This window comes from Neopsephotus bourkii, unplaced genomic scaffold (genome assembly GCF_033783945.1).
Source record: "Neopsephotus bourkii isolate Nb327-2 ecotype Australia unplaced genomic scaffold, CSIRO-AGI_Nbou_v1 NB_659, whole genome shotgun sequence".
Classification (NCBI taxonomy): Eukaryota; Metazoa; Chordata; class Aves; order Psittaciformes; family Psittacidae; genus Neopsephotus; species Neopsephotus bourkii.
The window spans coordinates 5905500-5926547 of record NW_026901158.1 but is presented as its reverse complement, the minus strand read 5'-3'; the positions used below and the strand labels follow the sequence as shown (position 1 = coordinate 5926547).

Below are 21048 nucleotides of genomic sequence, written 5' to 3'. Positions count from 1 at the left end.
TTAATCTCTTGTTCTCCCTCTGCTGCATTAGAAATGGAAACTTCAAGACTTTTTATCATCACCTTCTCTGAGTGAATGTACTCTGGTGGAGGGAGCCCTGTAAGACCTAACTCCTGCTCCCCTGGGTCCTCATCTAGTGGGACTCCTTCATTCCCCAAGCTCATATGGGGAGGGAGGGTGGGTGGGTTTCTCCAGCATCTGACACGGGCTGTAGAAGGAGTATTTCCTGGCCGGGAAGGAGCATAAACTGGGAGACTTGGCAAAGGTGAAAGGCAAAGGGCTTTGGGAAGAGAGGGCATCCTTTCCCAGCACTTCCGCATTTTAATGCATACCAAATGCAACTCATCTACAAGCTGGTGCCGCATATGTCCCATCTCCTCTGGATGGTTTGGCGGAGGGCAGGGCTCCCCTGCCTCACCTGGGGGACACAAGACCTGAAGGAATGAGGGGGAAGCCCTCGCATGAACCCCAAAAGCAGCAGAATGGCCTCTGTAGCCAAGACCCCAAACCTCTCTTTCAACACAAGACAAATACAACCTGAATCCTGGCTGCTGGGACAGACCCAGCCTGCTGGACGGATGGTCGTGTCCCTGTCCTGAGCTTCAATCCACACCTACAAGCGTTTACTTTCCCCTTTCCAGTACTTTCAATGAATATACAGTCTAATAATAATTCCTTAAACACTAAACTGACCCTGGGCCATGTTACAAACAGCAATAGGTTCCAGAGGGCTTATATTAATCTAATGCACTTGCTTTATTAACAACAAGAGCATGATCAAAGGTTTTACAGAAGTTTAAGGCTTTATTAATTCAACTCAGTCAAGATAGATTTAAATTTCTGCCGATTTCCTAATTATTCACTTGCAGATCATTTACAAAACACTTATGCTAGAAAAAAACATTCTAATTAAATAAAAGGAAACCATTTCTGTTTATTAATAGCTTTCTAAACTTCACTGTGGGAATGCTGTAACCTCCAGATGCCTTCTGACTCAAAGCTGTGCATTGCTCCAGGACCAAAACCAAGCATTTTGGTGTAATAACAACATTACGTAAAACTGCTGAGGAAGGATCTTACAAGTGGTGGTCTTTACCACCTGAAAGCAGTAAGCATTTGTGACTTGTTTTAAGCATTATGACACACTGTAAATCAGTTCTGCAAGACAGGATAGTGGGTTTTTCATTTGTGATAGCTGGGGGATTACTGGCAGCCTTGCCAATGGATTTGGGTGCTTTTTTCACTCTAGTATTCAGCTGAAACACCAGATACTACACGTAAAGGGGCAGTCAGGGCAGTGGCAACAGGGAATGCCCCGTTCCAAGGGAGCATCCTGTCTAGAGAAGAGCTGCAGTTTGCTTGCTCCTCTACCAACAGACACGAGTTACGAGTCAATGTGGAGAACTCTAATTGAAAACCACCCGATATCCTCAGCACAGCACGCTGGGCCCAGCCACAGGAATGTTTCCTCACAGCACCCAGAGGTGTCTACAGGGGATCAAAGCCCAATACCTGGATAAGGATATCTGCCACTGTGTATGTCCCTCTACTGCCCGTCCATCGCGAACCCACCATTTCTGTGCCTACACAGAACTCTGACCCCCTAAATCCTCTCTTTCCCCAGCAGCGCGACGCGGAGGGGTTGATGTCCACGCCAGGCAGCGGGAAGTACCTCAGTCTCCTCAGCGTCCGGCCTGTCGCGCCTCTCTCCTTCCCGCCGCCATCCCGCGCCAGGTCCCGGCTGCGCATTTCCCCTCAGGGCGGGCGCAGGCAACGGGACGACCTCCTGCCAGGGAGGCGTGTGGGGAAGGGAGGCTCCCGGCTCCCTGCGGGCCGGCCGCGGGCAGCTCTCCCTGGTCCGCACCCCGCGAGAGGGCGCTGGCCGGCGGCGCGCCGCTCCCCGGGAAGGCCGGAGTTTGAAAAGTGCCGGTTGCCGGCGGTGCCGCACGGAGCAATGGCGGCGGGGACCCCGCAGGTGAGCGCCGCGACCCATGGCGGGTGGGCTGAGGTGTAAAGGGGGGGCCGCCTCCATCCTTCTGGGGTCCCTTCTACCTTTCGGGGGGTCTCCTCCATCTTCCCTGCCCCGCCGGAAGCCCCCCGGCCCCGGGCAGACAGGGAGGGAGCGGGCTTCCCGCTGTCTCCTCAGCCGGTCGCGGTGGCGGGAGGAGGGAGAGGCCTTGCGGAGCGGGTGGGATCCCCTAAAAATGTCCCTCCCCGCCTCAGGGGAGTGGGGCTCGGGCAGGGTTGGTGCCCGCTGGAGGAATCCCTGTCTCGGCACTGAGGAGGTGTGGGGTCAGCGGGGAGCTGCCGGCGCTGGGAGGGCCGCCAGCCTCCATGCTCCGAAAAACATCCAGTTGTGGAATAAGCTCGGGGCAGTGGCCGAGGTGCCCTGCCCTCTTCCCTTGAGACGTTTCAAGCCTAATCAGGGAAAAATGGGATGGAGAGAGCGGCACAAATGACTTAGTTCTCCCCCTCTCGCTGCTCTCCACCCTTGCAGAGATTGGAGTTGGGGAGGGGGCTGAATGGCTCCAGACAGCATTGCAAGTGGCTTTTTTCTTGTGAAGAGTAATGTGGTTAGCGTGTGTGTGCCCGACACAGGCCTTTTCCCTACAGCACAAAGTTGCCCCGAAGGATGTGATTTTCAACGCCCTGGTGAACACATGTGAGCTTTCTCATTTGGATAGTTTTTGGGTAGTTGTTCAGCTCATTTAATCAAACTGTTAATCAGTTTCTGTGTTAGTGGTGAAACTGTAAGAGCCAGGTCTGCCCTGGGCTTTGTGCAGGCGAAGTTTATTGCCAAACTGGGCATAACCACGGAGGGGATAGGATCTTCCCAGGCTGCAATCCCAAGGACTTTATACTGCTGGTATTTCTGCCAGTTAGGAAGCAGTGTAGACACTTCAGTGCAAGGAGCCTAGCAGAAGCCCTGGGTGAGTTGTGGCAGCCCTAATACAAGTACCAAAAGCGAGTTTATTTAAGCCTGCTTGGGTATTTCTCTGCAAGTTGTAAATGCGTTTTGGGATTGTGTTGGAGACTTATCCCGAAGGAGTGAGCTTTGTGGGGAGCCCAAGAACAGCTGCAGCATGGGCTGGGGCAGTCTCCTGAAACCGCACTGAAATTCCTGAGTCAGAATGCAAAATGGATCAATCCAAATGCAAATTCAGCTTTTCCATCCTCCTGCCCATGGCAGGGGGGTTGGAATTAGATGATGAGTTTAAGGTCATTTCCAATCCATGATTCTATGAAAACATATCATGCTTACATTTTAAATATATTTAGAAAAAATAGCACGTTGCATTAACCAGTATTCATACTAGCTTCTGGCAGAGAGTGGAGGAAAATGGACCCCAAAACTGCACAGACTATACCTGTTCTCTGAATCAATACACAGGTCTCTGTATTCAGCTCCCTTCGTTGGTATTACACTTGCACTGCTGCTCATTCTGTTGCTCTGAGAAGATCCAGGGGGTGGATTGCTTACACCCATTTGCATAGTTTGTCTAGAAAAGAGATCTGTATGTTTTTTCTAATGGTTTAAATGAGAATTGCAGCCAAGCAGACTCCTTTTAGTCACTTGCTACAGAGTGGATAAAGAGCTTACTGATTTTTCAACTTAGAGCTGGTAAAGGTTGCCTGTGACTCAGGAACTCCGTGATTCAAGTTCTTCCTCACAAAACTTTGGATGTTTATCAAAGCTCTGGCTTATAGTTCCTGGCTTTACTAATTGGGCGAGAACTTCCTGGAATCAGGATGTTAATCTGAACCTTTTTGTTACCAATCCCAACAACTCCTGTTTTGGCTATTGTGTATCTCCTGCAGACCCAACTTGGTTCTAAGCCAGTTTTCAAATAGATGTTGGTTTTTTCCTTCTTCTTTAACTATTTTGCTGTCAGACTGAAATCAGCAAAAACTGATGGAGGATGTTTGGTTGGGTCTTTGATTAAATAATTGTTTCTGTGTGAGTGGCTTCAGCTTTGAATGCACGGCACACTCCTGAAGTGCAGTATTGTACCCGAGTAATACAAAACCAGTGTGGTTTATTGTTGGAAATGTGGTCAACCAGCTAAGGAGTGTGAAAGCAAGTTGGAATTCCTGAGTTCTGTCTTCAGTCACTGACGTGCTGTGTGGCATTAAATCAGTGTAGTAGAGCTTGACAACCATAGCTTTTGCATTTGAGCAGGGAGTATGCTGAATCATTAAGGTTAGGTTATTAATATATGTATTGCTTTGAATGCCTTAAAGGCACTCTTCCTGTTGAAGAGAGAAACAGTGTCTTGCTTGGATCTGTTAATTTTAAGTAGCATCCTCATGGATAAAGCTTTCACAGCTCTGGTCTGAGTCCAGCGTTTATGTGGTCAGTGGGTTACACATCTGCTGCAACTGCCTGTCCTGTGTATGTCCAGAGCCTGCAGACAGAGCATCTCCATCCAGAGCTGATGGTATATCACTAGAACAAGCAGTGTTGAAAATGATATAGAACAAGCTTGAATGCTACTAATGCAAGTCAAAAATAGTCCGTGTTTCTAAGTGGCTTTACCACCTGTAAATCAGAGAATAGAGACTGAGACAACAATTGGCTCACCTTTGCAGAGACAGCAGAAAGTTAAGCCTACTGTGTTGCTTGTCCATTTGTCAAAACAGGTTTTATATTTTCTTTCTTCATGCCTAACAGTTGAGAATTAATGCATGCTTGTGATGTGCCTACAAAGCTCTAATGGGTTAGTTGGGATGTGTCTTTGAGCAGTCAGCATCAAGACACATCCACATAAAAATCTGTATCTATTACATCATAGTAGTAAAAGTGAATGGTGATCAGAACAGGAGCAAATATTGGCTGGGCTTTGATACTTGAACAGCAAAGATGTGTGTGGACATTAAGTAACAAGGAGACAATGTGAAGGTTTTTCTCCAGCATGGTTTAAAATGAGATTAAAGCATGTTAAGATCAATGTTGTGTTCTGTCCTCTGCAATTTAAATGTAGGTCTGGTCTTGTTGGAAATTTGCTGAAAAGTTTGGCTTAAGAATTTGTTTGAACCAGTTTCTAATGAAATGAAGGAGTGGAATGTTATAAGGGTATTGCTATACCATAAAAATGGTTGAACTGTGTTATCTCTGAAATTCTATTGGCTTGATTACAGGGCAGCTGTCTCTTGCAGCAGAGCAATGGTGTGAACTTAATGGATCCAGGCTTCCAGCAAAAACTGGAGGGTGAGAAGGAATTGCTTCGCCGTGCTATACAGAAAGAACTGAAGATTAAAGAGGGAGCAGAAAACCTGCGCAAAGCGACAACAGACAGAAAGAATCTTGTTCATATAGAGCATGTGCTGAAATCTTCCAACCGAAAACTGGAGCAACTGCATTGGGAACTTCAGGAGCTTAATGCAAGGATTGTAATAACAGACAAAGAGGAGAATAAGACAGGTAGGGCTTGGGTTATGATTTGACAGGAAAATTCTCTTATAGTGCTTCATATGCTTATATATTGAATTGATGTATTTTTCTGTTGAGGGCTCAAAAGTAGTAAGAGTTTCTTCTGTTGGTATTTAGCTGATGAAATAATTTGTGCAGTAAAAAGTTGAGTATGGGGCAATAAAAGTGAAAGAAGACAACATGAGAGATCGATACGGGGAGAAGACCAGCTGAGTGCTGGATACAGGTAATATTCAGGCATAGGCTGTAGGTGGAATTGAAGAGATTTGAACAGAGTTTCTGGGCAGTTCATCAGCCAAGTATCTGACAGGATGAGTGAGTACAAGAGGTTCAAAGAGTGCTTGTTAGAATGGGTTCATTGATAAACTAAGAAATACTGATTTTCATTTGAAAGAGTGTTTTGCAGTCAGTTTTCCAGACAAGACCTTTTTGTACTTTCTTTTATAGCCTAACCTTATTTTATGGAGTCACCCATCAATAACCAGTGAAATGACACAAGATAAGATAACTAATAGTATTGACTGTATTGTTTGTACAGATGGATCGGTGTCTCCAGATCCTTGCCTCTGGGAAAGAAACCGAGACCCCATGGCAAGGAAGATTGAAGCTCTGAAAAAGCAGCTGCATGTTGAAATGAAAGTGAAACAAGGAGCTGAAAACATGATCCAAATGTATTCAACATCCAAGGTAAACAGGAATAAGCAACCATTTGAGAATATGGATTTTTAGATTGAGATGTGTTTAAAATCCATACATAAAAACTCTCTCTGATAATCAGTGTGTGGAAGAAATTAATTTGTAAAGCTTGCTTGGCTGAATCCTATCTCTGCATTTTGGTTCTCAGCATAGTGACAGCATATCACATTACAGCACAGGACAACCAATACTGTAACTGTGTATTAGGCTTCCTGCAACATGGTACAGATTTCAAGAATTTAGCAAGAATCAAAAAGGGAGTGAATGATGCATGTTTCATTTGCCAAGGACTTAATCCAACCTGTAATTACTGGATGTTTGAGTTTGGTATAACCCTATGTAAAAGACAAATTAAGATATTTACAAGACACATTAAAAAACCCAATAAATACCAAGCTTATTATGAAGCTTAATTTATCCAGACCAGCAGTGTAGAGGGTGTGATACTCTTATTTGTTAAAAACCTCTGTTCACAAAACAGTGTAAGCACAGTTAACCAGTGAATCACTAGTCTCAGTGACTGCAAGATTTGGTGTTATAACTAGACATCACCTTGACCTGTCCTTTCCCTCTAAAAATGGAGATAGCAGTCTCAAAGTCCTTGATCCTCAGAGGTGTCTCCTTTACGTAACTACTTATGTATGCTATTTCAGAATCATTTATGACCCTTTTTGCAGGTACCACCTCATCATCATGTGTGAACACCTCACTGCAATCCATTCTTAATGAGCAGGGGTCCCTCTCTGCCTATGCTTTCTTTTTTGGCAGGAGCGGAAGCTGCTGGCTACAGCTCAGCAGATGCTTCAGGACAGCAAGACAAAGATTGAGATAATCCGCATGCACATTGGGAAAGTATCTCAGTCAGCAGGAGGGATGGAAGATCCAGCGGATCCAGCAGGTAGGGTGTTTTAAGTAACTGATAACAGCCCAGAACAGATGCAGCCAAAGCCTTGAGATCCACAGTGCTCAGTCAGTTCTCATCTTTGCCATATTTTATCTCCCAAATGGCCAGTGAGGATGGGGAGCACCATCAGTGCTTTGGAGCTGCGTATTGAGGAGCTGAGACATCACCTGCGCATTGAAGCTGCTGTAGCTGAGGGGGCCAAAAATGTGCTGAAGATCCTGGGAGGAAGTCGGGTACAGGACCGCAAGTTCTTGGCTGAGGTAAGCACTTACTCAGTCTTTCTTGAGAGGGTGATTTCAAGATGCTTCAACATCAGTGATTTAGCATGAATGAGTAGAGCTAACCGGGAGTTATTAATCTGGTATTCCTGTCTCTCTGAGAACAAACTGGGATCACTTTCCCTTCTAGGAATAACATTCCTTCAGAAGTGACACTGATGGGTGTGATCAGGATCTGTGGGAAAATGTTTAGTCTTTTTCCTTTATTAGTAAGGTGTTATCTGGTCTGGTTTGGAAGCTTGCTTTAGTAGTTCAGAAAGGATTAAAGTACCTGGACTGGAGCTGTACAATGCATGTTTTCTGTTCTACTTCATATTGCCAGGCTCAGGGTCGTTTGCAAGAGTCCTCTCAGAAGATTGACCTGCTGCGCTTGTCCTTGGAACGTCAGCTTAGTGAGCTTTCTCCTGATCATCCAAAAAGAGCACTCATCAAGCAGGAACTAGTAAATACTTCCTCCCTGGGAGCTCAACATGGCAGCATCCAACCAACTTCAGTTGTCAAACCTACAGCCCTTACAGGTACGTAAGTCCTGTGTGGCATGTTGTTTGTGAGGAGGATAGAGGAGAAAATTTAATTGCATTTATTTTCATTATTGTACTGCCTTTTGCTACATGGGGATTTGGTTTTCTAGGGTCTGGATTTATGTCTTCTAGGCCAGGCAGAGCGTTTTAATCATATGGATTTGCAGTCCATTAATTTGTGGTAGATTCGAGCTATTAAATCATGAATCTGAGAAATTCTCAGACCCTTGTGAGGACAAGGCTGACTGGAATCACTTTATCTTTTACATTACACAAAAATGGGATGAATGTGAAGATTTAGTAATAATATTCTTTATTCTCCTAAAATTCCTCAGGAACATTGGAAGTGAGACTAATGGGGTGTCAGGATCTATTGGAAAACGTTCCAGGACGTTCCCGAATGACTAGTTCGTCTCCCATCTGTGGCAGCCCAAGTGATTTGAGATCCCTTTCCCGAACACGAGTTGGCCTGGGTATCCATGGCCGTAGTGTTGCAGGGAAGTACCTGCGGAATGAAGAGCCATGTAGTGAGTATGGGGTTCCCTCCTGAACTGAGTGGCGTATGGGGTCTTCTCATCATGGTGTTGGTTAGCCTTATGTGAGTGTAACTACAAGATACCTGTTTTCTGCAAAGCTAAGATTTAATTGCATTATACCTGGTCCTCCCTGTACTCTTCTAGAAGTTACAGTTGTTTGGGATATTTGCCTTCAGCATGGGAAATTTTCTGTGCTAAAATATTATAATCCATGTTTTCTCCTTTGTTTAGATGAGGTCCTTGCTGTTCTCAAGGTGGATAATAAAGTAGTTGGCCAAACAACCTGGGGACCAGTTAATAACCAGGCATGGGACCAGAGCTTTGTCATTGAACTGGACCGGGTAAGTCTGCCCTAGATTCCTTGTGGTATTTGTTTTTCCATTTCACCTTACCTGATTTGCTTGTTTAGCTGCCATTCCAGTTGAGTGAACTTTGCATTGCTGCTGTCCCCTTGTCCTTTTCTGCGCCAGTTATCTTAGCCTTCCCCTGAAGGCAGTGCATCTCTGGCAGAGGTTCAGCCTGAACAGCATCTGTTGTCCTCTCCTTATCTGAGCAGTTTTATTTCCCTTATCAGCGAAGTGGCTCTCACAGGGATTTCTGAAATTGGGAGCCAAGACAACCATCTTCAGAGGGTCTATAATTAAGATGTGAAAACAACAGAGAAAGTAGAAAACAAGTATTAAAGAAGATTCTTACTCATGCTGTTTAGTTTACTGATTTTATTTCTTTTATTTACTTTTAACAGCAGCATGTGTATGCCATTGCCAGAGCATGGGGTAGTATGTAACTCTCTCCTGCCTTTTTTTTCTCTCCCTTACCACTCATCCATCCCACCAGTCTCGTGAGCTAGAAGTTGCCATTTACTGGAGAGACTGGAGAGAACTTTGTGCAGTGAAGTTTTTACGTTTGGATGATTTTCTAGATAACGAACGTCATGGGATGTGCCTCCCGCTGGAACCCCAAGGAATGCTCTTTGCAGAGGTATAAGCTTTGTTTCTTTTTAAGAGAACTCTGGTTAGGGTGCTTGCCCTGAAAGCAGTTGTTCAACCCAGGATACAAGGGATGGAAGGAGCAATAATCTAGAAGGGTAGAATGACACCTGAAATCCTTTTCTGTGTAAGAATAAGGAGCAACATGATATAATAGATGTGTATATGCCATAGCCTGGAGTGACTCCTCAACTGCTCCACTGTAATTATATGTGTGTGTGCTGTGAAATCTGTTGGGTTTTATTTGCTTTCATTGTGAGTCATTGGTGACACTTTAATTAAACATATGGCTTAATGGTCAGAATTGAATCACAGAGACTGTAGAATCAGAGATCCACATTCCCTCTGGGTATGCTTATTTTATCATCTTTCTGAGGTTAATAGTTTCAAGTACCATCAATGAAGAGATTATGCAGGTAATCCCATAGAAACCACAGTACTTTCTCCTTTGTGTTGTGATGAAAGTTCCTGTGGTTATCTCTCCAAAAGCAGGATCTTGACCTCATGTACCAAAGAAAGCAGGAGAGGAGGCAAGTTTGGGTTTTGTGGTTTTGTGGGGATTGGTTTTGGTGTTTTGGTTTTTACTTCTCTGCCATGGACTAATACTTTTCTTTATCCTACAAATGGATGTGTTCTTTATGCATGGCTTTACAAATCAGATTAATGATGGTTGCGATATGAATTTGGGTTTTTTTCTGCTTTCAGGTAGCAGCAAATTCCAACGTCTAAAACCATTGCTAAAGTAACGGATGTTTAGAGGGTGAAGCTAGAATAACAGAGTCTGGAGCCTATGTAATTGACTCCTAACTTATCAAACAGATACAAATGGAGAACTTGATGAGATGGCAGGCACGTGTGAAGGTCTGTGTTCACAGTGTAAACGAAAAATCCTGACAAATCCCCTTTGCTTCTCTGCCAGGTGATGTTCTGTAATCCTGTCATTGAGAGAAAGCCAAAACTGCAGCGACAGAAGCGCATCTTCCCCAAACAGAAAGGTAAGCTGCTGGAGAGCTGACTGCTTACTATGTAGGGTGTGTAGGTGAGGGCAGGGGTTTGCACAAGCAGGCTGGTGTACCCTCCTATCCCACTGAGTTTGTAAGGCACTAGAATGCTTGCTAATTCCTGTGTGTAAGTAGGCTTACTAGAATGGCAAAGTTTGTTCAATCACAAAGCATGTAGGCAGCCTGGCTGTGTAATGTGATAATTGTTGTGGTGTTTCTACTCATAATTAACATTTTGAGGAAGATATAATTATTAGTTACTTAACAGCTTCCTTAGCAAGATCAGAGACTCAAGCTGTGCTAATTTAACCAGTAATGCTGTTACTGATGAACAGAGTTTGGAAGGTTTTCAGGAAAACTCTGAATTAGAGAAGACTGTGTCATGAACAGGCTACTGATTGTCAAGTCTTTAGAGCTGGCATCTCAGATTAATAATTTAGGGACTGGAATAATTTGCATACTTTCTTCTTTGTCTGCAAATTCTTTCTTGTGAAGCTGAATAAGGTAAGACTACATACTGAGAACTCCTCGCAGTGGGGATAAATGAGATTTTATATTATTCAGGAAGTAGTAAAAGTAACAAAAACATGCCAAATGTTTTACTCTTTTTAAGGCATTTTCAGAAACTTTCTGTTAGCAAGCTGCCTGATTAAAATACAGTGTTGAAATAGAAGAAAATCCGACTTAAAATAAGGTTTTTAATGTTTTATGCAATTTCTACTTGATTGTTGCGATATTCTATGGAACTGAACTTAAGTGAAACAGTAGATCTGTATCATCATCATTACTAATCTTTCTTCCGGGGTGGGGGGGGAAGCCCGTTCTCCCCGAGGTGGGATCCCTTTTTGAATAACCCACGGGTGTTTGGGTGAAAACAGTAATTTAACGGTACGTGAGATTGTAATTTGTGTGTTGTTAAACCACTGGTGTTTTGACTCTGACTCCTCCAGGGAAAGAATTTCTCCGAGCTCCTCAAATGAACATAAATGTTGCTGCTTGGGGTCGCCTGATGATGAGTTTCCTCCCTCCATGTAGTTCCATGGGCACTCTGAGTCCCCCACTCCATGATCCCATTCACACAGACTTCTCTCCAGTTCCCCCACAAAGTCATGCTGATCCAATGCCCAAATTGAGTAGGTAAGTCATGTTCTGAGTGTTGCTGGATGACACTCGGAAACACAGGTGTAGGATAAAGCTTAAAATTTGGTTGCATCTTACTAAGGTGGGGGAAGAGTTTGATCAGAAAAATGTATTTGAGGATCTTAATTCAGGATTTTAAGTGCTGCCTGAAATTATGTCATTTTAGTGGGGTGTTCAGTACATCGTGGGTAGCTCTGCCTTATTGTTAGCACTTGGTCTGGTTTCCAGAATTGCTCTCCTAACAAGCAGTGTGTTCCAGAGCCAGTGGGACTTCAGCAGCTTTCTTTTCCTCTGCAGTGAGAGCTGTGGGCAAGTGGTGATAAGTAAACACTGTGATACTACAAAATAAAACACCCAAAACAAACACAAAAAACAACAAAACAAAAACAGCAAAAAAAAAAACAAAACAGAAAAGGGGGGAAAAAACCCCAAATCCCAAACCTAACCAAAAGCAAATTTCAGAAGTTACTTTATATACAAAGAAAGGTGTATTGATTTTGTGCTATAAAGGAAAGAAATTCCACTTATAAAGTGTCTTTACCAGTATAGTAACTGAACTCCAGGCAAGGTCACAATGTGATTGTTGTAGTAAAAATGCACTCTTTCATGAGGCTAAGTATACCCCAACCACTAGCATAATGGAGCACTCAGAGGGTACATCACATAGAAGGTACATCGTATCTGAAAGACACTATTCCTGCTGATTCACAAAACATGGAAAAGCTAAAAAGAAGAAAAATCAACTACTGTGTTGCTGTTAAAATCAAGGCTTCCTTTAAATTCCTGATCATAGTGACTTATTTCTATGTACCTTTGTTTAATTGATTTTTATAGCATCAGAGAGCTGTTGTTGGATGTGAGTTTAACCATCACCAGCTTAATAGCTTCTTTTCATTTACTTAGGAGAGCATAACTCTTGATACCTCACAGCCTTGCAATGTGAATCAGGGAGTTCTGTTGTCCAGTGTGTTGGGCTGAATTAATATAGAAAAGATGTGTCTGTATGATGTTCTGTTCTAAGGCAATCTCCTTCAATTTTGTCTTACAAATGCAGTGACTTTCCTGCAGCTAAGCTCACTTTTGCTGATGAAGCACCACCCAAACCTCCACGCCTGTTCCAGATGGCCAACTCCAAAGAATCAACCCCATCTCCTGCAGATTCTCCGGTAATCATCAGGGCTAACAGAGAGACCTTTTATTGGTTGTTATTCTTTCAAGGCCCAGTTCTTCTTATTTGTTTCTTACTGGAGAAATCAACTAGAGACAGGCATCTCCTCATTAGCTGGCTGATCTCCAGGGATTCAGAATCCAGTGAGCTGTTTTGGCATGGAATCTTTACCAAAATTAAATTGGGAGTTCAGGGCAAGAGTGCAGAGAGAAGGTGGGGAAGGAAGGTAGGCAGGCTTCTATGACAAGATGATGTTCTTTGTCGTTAAAGAAACTGGGCAAACCCAAGAAGAGCTCTATTTTTCTGACAGGAAGGAGCAGAAAAATTGTTTTGAGTAGTATAATGGTTAATGACCCGTGTTCTACCACATCTTACCCTTTCTTATTTGCCTTTGGTGATAGAGGAAGCTGCATTCTTTGATCGTTGTGACTCTTCCTGGGACAGGAAGTGTCTTTTTTTCCTAGAAAGGAAATGTTTTATCCCAGACTTAAAAAAACATTTACTTGAAAGGGTTTGAGCCTATAAAAAAATAATAAAATCATACATGTTACATGTGACTAGTGACAATCTGTTTTTCATGCTGCTTCCCTCTGACCAGAGGGGATGACCTACTGCGAGAACTTGTCTGTGGTTATGCTGATTCATGTCAAAGGAGATAACTTGGATGTGGATGTTCAGGTCTGACTTGATGATTCCAGATTCTGTCCTTTTCTTTCTGTTCCTAGCGTCTGAAGAGGCTGCATGTTGAAGAGAAGTCCTGCAGCTCTGCTGTAACAGTCCCAGCATCTCCAAGGTAACTGTGGACAGCATGGGCTGTCTTGGGTCATGGAATAAAGAGGTATTGGGCTGAAATGTTTGAGCATGCAGACTAAAATTCAGCTCAAGGTCTGCTTTGATTTCTCAGCAGCAGCCTTTTAGTGCTGAGTATAGACAGTACCATGAAAAGTTTGCTCTGAACTTGTCCAAATGTGACTCATCTGTTTTTTAACCCCAGCACTTAGCCTAGTGATAGACTGTACACTACAGTGTAATAGATTATTTGAGTAGAAGGTAAAGCCACTTACCTGTCTTCAGGTGCTTCCTTCTTTGAAGTTTTATGGTGTGGTATATTTAAATGTGTCTGCGTTCTAAGTAATACATTTCAGAACCACTTTTGCTATCTCTCACACTTCTGTTTCTATTGATATGCAAGATACACTGTATTTCATTACATAGGGAGGCATGAACCATTTAGTTGCTTATAGCCTATGGCAGCTATATATACACGATTTGTATGTAACAACAACACACAGCAGTAAATATACCAAAAACGGGACAAGTAAAAACATATTACTATTGTTGAACAAATACTGACCAAAAATCCACAAATAGCAAAATCTTATTAAAGCTGATCTTATAGTTCAGATCATAGAATTATCTTCATAATTTCATCATCACTTTTGAGGGGTTCCATCTTCATAACTGTCAGGCACCTGCCTACTTTCCCTCTGAGAAGGCTCAGGAGGGATTTGAGTCCTTCATGGGTAGATACCTTGCTCTTTGTTTCACTGACTGGAAGTGTCCTGGGTATCTGCTGCCATTTAAAGATGATCCTGGACTCAGGTGTTTAGGATGTGGGTTGTTTGTTGAGGATTTTTTTATTATTTCCAAGCAGTTCTGCAGCCTGAGTTTCCCTGGTAACACCTTGTGGCTGACACAGCATCTCTTTATTCAGCTATGTTTTTTCCAGCAACATCTTATGTCTGTTGCCTCACCATGTTTCATTTCCAGTTCTTGAGAGAGAACTTTTTTTCTTATGCCCTTATCCTACCAGCACTTGATATACATGCTCATGTCCGATTAACACAATTGCTGTTGAGCCTGCTGAAAGAAGTGAAGGCAAAATTGAATTTTACTTCCTCAAGGATGGGGATAGAGGGGAACTAATCCTGTTAGGGAAAGTAACAGAGAAAGGAAACTTTGGAGAGTCAGAATTGTTGCTCCTGTTGCCAGCAGAGATTCAAGTCAGACTGCTGCCACCAAGAGCAGTTTCCTTGTGGTTGCCTGCTACTTTTTTCAGTGGCAGAAGAGCAGCAAGCCTAAATTTTCAGGATTTCATCTTAGACAAGGAGTGGTTGATGCACCTGTTTGCTTTCTGTTTTGCTATACAGAGCTTCTTCACCTAACAGCAATATGTACTCTTTAGTTATCTGTGCGTGTTTTGGGTATTCTCAGCAATTCTGTGTTTGTCTGCAGGAAAAAGACAGTTCAGCTTGAGGATTTTCACTGTATTGCTATGTTGGGACGTGGTCACTTTGGGAAGGTAATACAGAAGTGTATACTTTGTGAAAGAGGGCAGAGGGACTGTGGCTCTGAAGATTGGCCTTTGCCTCAGAGTCCAAATAGAAATGTTGCAGTACAGAGGAGATTTATTGTAACACAGATGTACAAAACAAACCCAGCCCAACCACACAAGCAGCTGATAACTTGTTAACAGTCAAAATTCCTGAAGACTTGTGGCTTCAAAGCCTGAAGAAAACTATCCGGAGGGTCATTTCATAAAGCACACCATTACCATTCCTTTCTTTTTCATGGTAGTCAGGAATGGAATAGCTCCATTCCCAAAATCTGTATGCATAGTTGCTTGGGGTGAGAGCTCTGTATCACGAAGCTGTGATACTACTGTTTGTGGAAAGAATATAACTTACATCAACATCCTTCTAGACTGCTTCAGTACAAGGAGCAGGAAAAAAGCTCTAAATTTTTTGGAGTTACTTGAGCTTGGTGTTGAGAATGACTCCCACTGACACAAACTGTTTCTATCCACTCCAGACAAGTCAAAGTGATCCAGTACGAAAAGAACAGATTTGTTTGAAGTAGAGCTTTTCTGTTGTCTTTCAGGTACTGCTGGCTCAATACAAGGCAACTGGGAAGCTGTATGCTATCAAAGCCCTGAAGAAAAAAGATATTATTAGGAGAGATGAAATTGATAGGTGAGCTTGGTTTAGAGATGGTACTATTGCCAGAGGGTACATTTACACACCTGTAATCAAATGTTAGTAGGTTTTATGTGTACTAGTCGTGGCACTGTTAAAGTTAAATATGACCTTAGGGCTTGAGTAAGTAAAATCACAAGTAAGGAAACTAATAACAGTGCTGCTTTCTGCCTTCTGGTGGAATAACACCTGAAGAACATTGTAAGACTGAAGATTTGGAAGGAAATGTTGTATTAGCCCTCACTTTTTATTTCTCTAATTTAAGCTGTAACGATTTTCTTCTTCATCCTCTCTTTCTCAGAACAGGCTTTTCTGCCAGGTTTTAACACTGACATTTTCTTTCTTTGAATCCTGGCAGCTTGAACTGTGAGAAGCGAATATTTGAAGTGGTCAATTCTTCTGGTCATCCATTCCTGGTGAACATGTTTGCATGTTTCCAGACACCTCATCATGCTTGTTTTGTGATGGAATATACTCCAGGTGGTGATCTTATGATGCGCATCCATGAAGATGTCTTTCCAGAGCATGTGGCACAGTGAGTTAGAATTAGTCTAATTTCCAGGCACTAAACATTTTGAACTTGATTCTCATATATATTTCCTGATAACTGTTCCTCTCTTTTAGGTTTTACACAGCCTGCGTAGTCTTGGGGCTCCAGTTCTTGCATGCGAAGAAAATTGTTTATAGGTAAAGAAGCAAAAATTCACAAATAAGGCAGTCCAGCAACTTGAAAGTTGATTTTTCCTATCTGGAGCTCACTATCTTGCTAGGGTCTCTAATCTTTCTGCCTGTCTTTATTTTCCCCATCGCCTGCTGCTATCAGCATGTTCATCGTGTTTAAAGTAAAGAAAGTCATCTAGAAGCTATTCACCTGACATGTTGCAGGTGATTAGTCCTCTCTGACATGTCAGTACGTTCTGGGGGGCACCTGTATGTCACTGCTTTCTTTTCTACTGTCATAGTCAAGTAATGTGTCATGCTGTTGTGGGGTGCTCTTTTCCAGATGAATAAGCCCCACTCAGCTCCAGGCTGCTTTGTGAGACTTTCATTAAGAGGAAAACATCAATAACATAAGGGAAATCTTTCAAATAATACATAATTTAAAACAAATGCAGACTTTGCTTGATTTAAATTTGATTTTATTAACATTTAGCTTCCACCTCTTGTGCAAAAAAAAATGTTGGATGGCAATCCTAGGACTTCATCCACCATTTTCTTTCTTCTCCTTTACCTTCAGGGACCTGAAATTGGATAATCTGCTTTTAGATGCTGAAGGATTTGTGAAGATTGCAGATTTTGGATTGTGTAAGGAAGGTGAGTGACTCTGTTGAAGCTGAAGTTAAACCATCAGAACCAGTTTAGGGTCTGGGCTTCAGATACTGAGGTGGTCCTATGTAACTTACATTGATCCCCATCTTAAAAACAAAATAAAACCCACCAAGACCAAAAAACCCCAACAAACCAAACAACAAAACACCCTCACTTGTCTGGCCATGATGAACTTGGAAAGAGAACTTTGTCCTTTCATCTTCAGGAAGCTCACAAAAGAGTTTATAATATGTTTGTTTGTTCAAAGGAGGCAGAATAGAGGATGCTACAAAAATGTGTACTTGAGTAAATGAGCAATGGAATCTGCAGGGAATTGCCTTGTTTTTTCTGTTTCTGTAAGCATTGTCTGTATATTATTTGGAGTTGTCAAGGGCCTCAGTTTTCATACCTGCTATTGCTGTTTACAGACATTAAAGAGAACCCTTGCCTGGTTAACAACATTAGATTATCAGTGATAAGCTGTGGCTTCCAGAAGGTGAGGCTGCATGTGGTCCATTTAGTAATGTGTGCTGGGTTTTACAAGTGTTCTTTTTGCTACAGGAATAGGTTTTGGAGACCGCACAAACACCTTCTGTGGCACCCCTGAATTTCTGGCTCCAGAAGTCCTGACGGACATCTCATACACTCGGGCAGTAGACTGGTGGGGATTGGGTGTACTCATTTATGAGATGCTTGTTGGCGAGGTAAGACCTTTCTTTAAGAGGACTTCCCTAAACGGGCTTGTGGCAATAGCACCCAACCACGTAAGATAACACTTTGCTGAATGCAGTCAACTATTAGTACTTAAATTACATTTTACTCACTCATAGTGCTTGCCAAACACTAATTCATACAGTTGTATACTATTTTCATCCTATTTAATAGTGAGGAATGGGTGCTATGTAGATTGAATAATCAGATGTCCCAATTGCAGTCACCATTCCCTGGAGACGATGAGGAGGAAGTCTTTGACAGCATTGTCAATGATGAAGTCCGGTATCCACGATTCCTTTCATCTGAGGCACTTACCATAATCCGGAAGGTAATGGGCTTGATGGGTTGCTGAGAGCCTGAGGAATTTGCATTTATTGTGGAAGTGGATCCAGAGGGACTCTATTAGGACTGGATAACATTTGTGTGTGTAATCTGGAGCTGCCTGCGCAGACTAAGGAAACATTTAACATTTACACATATTTTTCCTTTCCTTCCCTTTACATAAATGTTATTCTTCTAAGGATGACTAAGCAGACTTCTTACTGAGGGCTGTTTCTGCCAAGTCTGACATGGAAAAGTGTTGATTCAAGGGCAGGAATGTCAGAGTCATTCAGTTTTTAAATGTAACCCAGCAGTCAGTGGTTCACAATTAAGATGAGATGCTTCATGCAGTTTATAGCAGGTGTCTCATTGATGCGGGCAAGTTATTTACAAGGAGCTAGGTCTGAGCTATTACTAGCAGATTTATGACCTTGCTGCAAAATGAGAATGAGAAGATACCAAGGGGTCAGTCCATCTCCTTTCTTTTTCCTTTTTTTTTTTTTTCCCCCTCTGGAATATGATTTCTGTCCACCTTTGTTCCCAGTGTTTAATTCTGACCTGATATTTCCTGCAGCTTCTTCGGAAATGTCCAGAGCGTAGACTGGGAGCAGGGGAAAAAGATGCAGAAGAGATTAAAATCCAGGCCTTTTTTAAGGTAGGAACTCACTTTATCCCTCCTCCTCATCTCTTGTGCTTGAGCTGAGAGTGATATACTTTCTGTTGATATGGAGGCATGTTTCCTATTAGTCATCAGTGAGATTTTAGTGGTAGCTTCTATTGCACTTCAGTGCTCTATTCCAGAATGTATTTCATGTTTGAAATGACATCTCCCAAGAGTGTATTCTGGGATCTATAAGCTCCCAGAACTGGTTTATTTCTGATTGTGCTGCTTCTAGGTACAAGTGCACCTACCTTGTGAGCCATAAACATCTCATTTCATAAATAATCTTAACGTCAATTTGGTCTGTTCACTTCCTTCTCTTACAGGGAATTGATTGGGATGCCTTGTTGGCCAGGACTCTGAAGCCCCCTTTTGTGCCCACTCTAAGAGACCCAACTGACATTAGCAACTTCGATGAAGAGTTTACATCACAAAAGCCCATCCTTACTCCTCCTGAGGAGGTTGCTCTCCTAACCCGTAAGGAGCAGAATGTCTTCAAGGACTTTGACTTTGTTTCCAGGCACCTTTTAGATGTTTGACTCGAGCTATAAAAAACATGACCAGATTGTTACCACCTTGAGAGAGCGAACAGAGGACTTGGCGTGAGCAATGGAAAAGTCAAAAGATCTACCAGATCTGGTAGTAGTGCTGATGACCCTGGGATGAGAGTGCCCCACAAGCTGAGTTAACCTCCTGTGGGTTTTTTTTTCAGCCTCCTTTGCTGGAGGGATACTGGATGTCAGTTGTTTTTAAGGAGCAATTAGTTTGACTGGATTTATCTTCTGCTGCCATTACATATAGATGGAAGTGTGGAATTTAAGATGGACTTAATTTAATGAAATCAAATAATCTCTGCAACCCAGGTTACTCTTTGCAAAAAGCCTAAGTAAGTAGCACAGCTTTTTAAAGTTGCATAGTATTAGAGGGAATGGCCACTTCTCAGCTGTTGTCTAAAAGAGATACATACAGCATTCCCTCTTTGTAATGATTTTTAAGCTCATTCCCACTCATAATTATGTGTATGCCAGAGAAGGACTAGATTTTAACACAACCAAGACAATGATAACTTGGGTTTGACAATGATAACTTGGTTTTGACAATGATCTGAGTGATTTATCTTGAGGAAAATGAGTCTCTTTCTACTTCTTTGAGGATGCTAAATCTCAAATATTGTTTTTAATGATATGAAGAAGCCACAGCTTTGCACATTCTATTATTGAAAATAAAGAAACCATTTCTTATAATGAAATCTCAGCTTTTCATCTCCTTTGTGTTAGCTGAGTGTTTCAGGTCAGGGCTAACCATATTCTGTCCAACAGGCAAATTTTTATTTTTCTCTGTAAATGTTAATAGTAGCATTTCCTTCCTGCCTTCCTTCCTCCCTCCCTCTCTCTCAGTGAAGTTGTCTGTGTACACCTTGCATGGTATCATCCACTGTCACAGACAAATGACTGTAGTCAAATTGTCTCTCCACAGATGTTATCAATATCCTGTACCTTTTGTTGGGATAGTCAAATAATTACAGTGTTAACACTGGAAAATCAGTAAGTTAAAGGTGATTTCCTTTGCCTGGTAACATGTGTTGTAATTATACTTGGTAAGATACATTTTTTCTCTTAAATTCATAATATTAGCTTGTTGGGCAAAAAAAAAAAGTGCAAGAGTATCTAGAAATGAAGCATCATACTGATCACAAATAGGGAACCCACAGCTATTACTCTTTCAGTTTGTCTCCAACAGAGGTAGACAGAAGTTGAAGCAGTGCAATCGTGCTGTATATGGAGATAAGGCTCAGTGCAGGTAATGAGTTGTCACTGTTACATCAAGGCTGGTCAAGAATTCAGAGAGGTAAGAGCTATGTTTGTGCAAAACAGGTAATTCACACTGAATCCAGATTTAATCTTTTCAGAGCCAATTATAACTGCATCTGAAATCCCTGTTTTCAAATATCCTTCATCCTCCTGCTCTGCCTTGCAGTCTAATGACCCTTTTAAAGCAGGATGTGCATTTTCCTGCCCTTTGTTTGAACAGTACTGCCTGGCTTGCTGTTGGCTCCTACAGTGTGTTTTGTGACTTTTCTTAAGGTCAAAGCCTGTGTATAGTGGATTGTTAGCACAGTGAAATCTAGAACTTGGGTTCAAATAAGGAGGCATAACCAAAAAAAGGCATATTTAATCTTTTAATCCAGTAGAAAAGACAGTAAATTACCATCCTGGTGCATTCTAAAAAGAATTACCAAGCAGAGCAAAACTGTGTGTTCTGAGTTGTAGTATCTGCTGAGGAGCTTTTGTTTGACTGATACCTGAAGAACCAGAGATCGTGATGTGGCCAATGAGCCACACTGACACAAACTGCAGAATCTTCTCTGGATGATATGCCATTGTTATGAAAATAATTCTTAGCAT

The 21048-nt window shown here is 42.3% G+C and overlaps 1 protein-coding gene and 1 long non-coding RNA gene across 2 annotated transcripts; one reads left to right on the top strand and one right to left on the bottom strand.

The window, feature by feature from the left end:
* Window positions 1–921: 921 nt before the first annotated feature.
* LOC133211953 (uncharacterized) lies at window positions 922–1848 on the bottom strand. The gene is made up of 2 exons (XR_009725335.1): window positions 1673–1848; window positions 922–1367 (listed from the first exon to the last, which is right to left on the bottom strand). It is a non-coding gene; the product is annotated as an uncharacterized LOC133211953 (long non-coding RNA).
* On the top strand, window positions 1631–19701 carry PKN3 (protein kinase N3). Its single transcript, XM_061352827.1, has 22 exons — window positions 1631–1975; window positions 5140–5422; window positions 5970–6118; window positions 6896–7025; window positions 7140–7291; window positions 7632–7827; window positions 8166–8357; window positions 8598–8707; window positions 9204–9347; window positions 10275–10350; window positions 11307–11493; window positions 12551–12662; window positions 13390–13457; window positions 14900–14966; window positions 15545–15636; window positions 15998–16174; window positions 16264–16326; window positions 16877–16953; window positions 17509–17651; window positions 17882–17989; window positions 18557–18637; window positions 18970–19701. The coding sequence occupies exons 1-22, from the start codon at window positions 1646–1648 to the stop codon at window positions 19180–19182; spliced, it is 3150 nt and encodes a 1049-aa protein (XP_061208811.1). The 5' UTR covers window positions 1631–1645; the 3' UTR covers window positions 19183–19701.
* Window positions 19702–21048: the final 1347 nt, after the last annotated feature.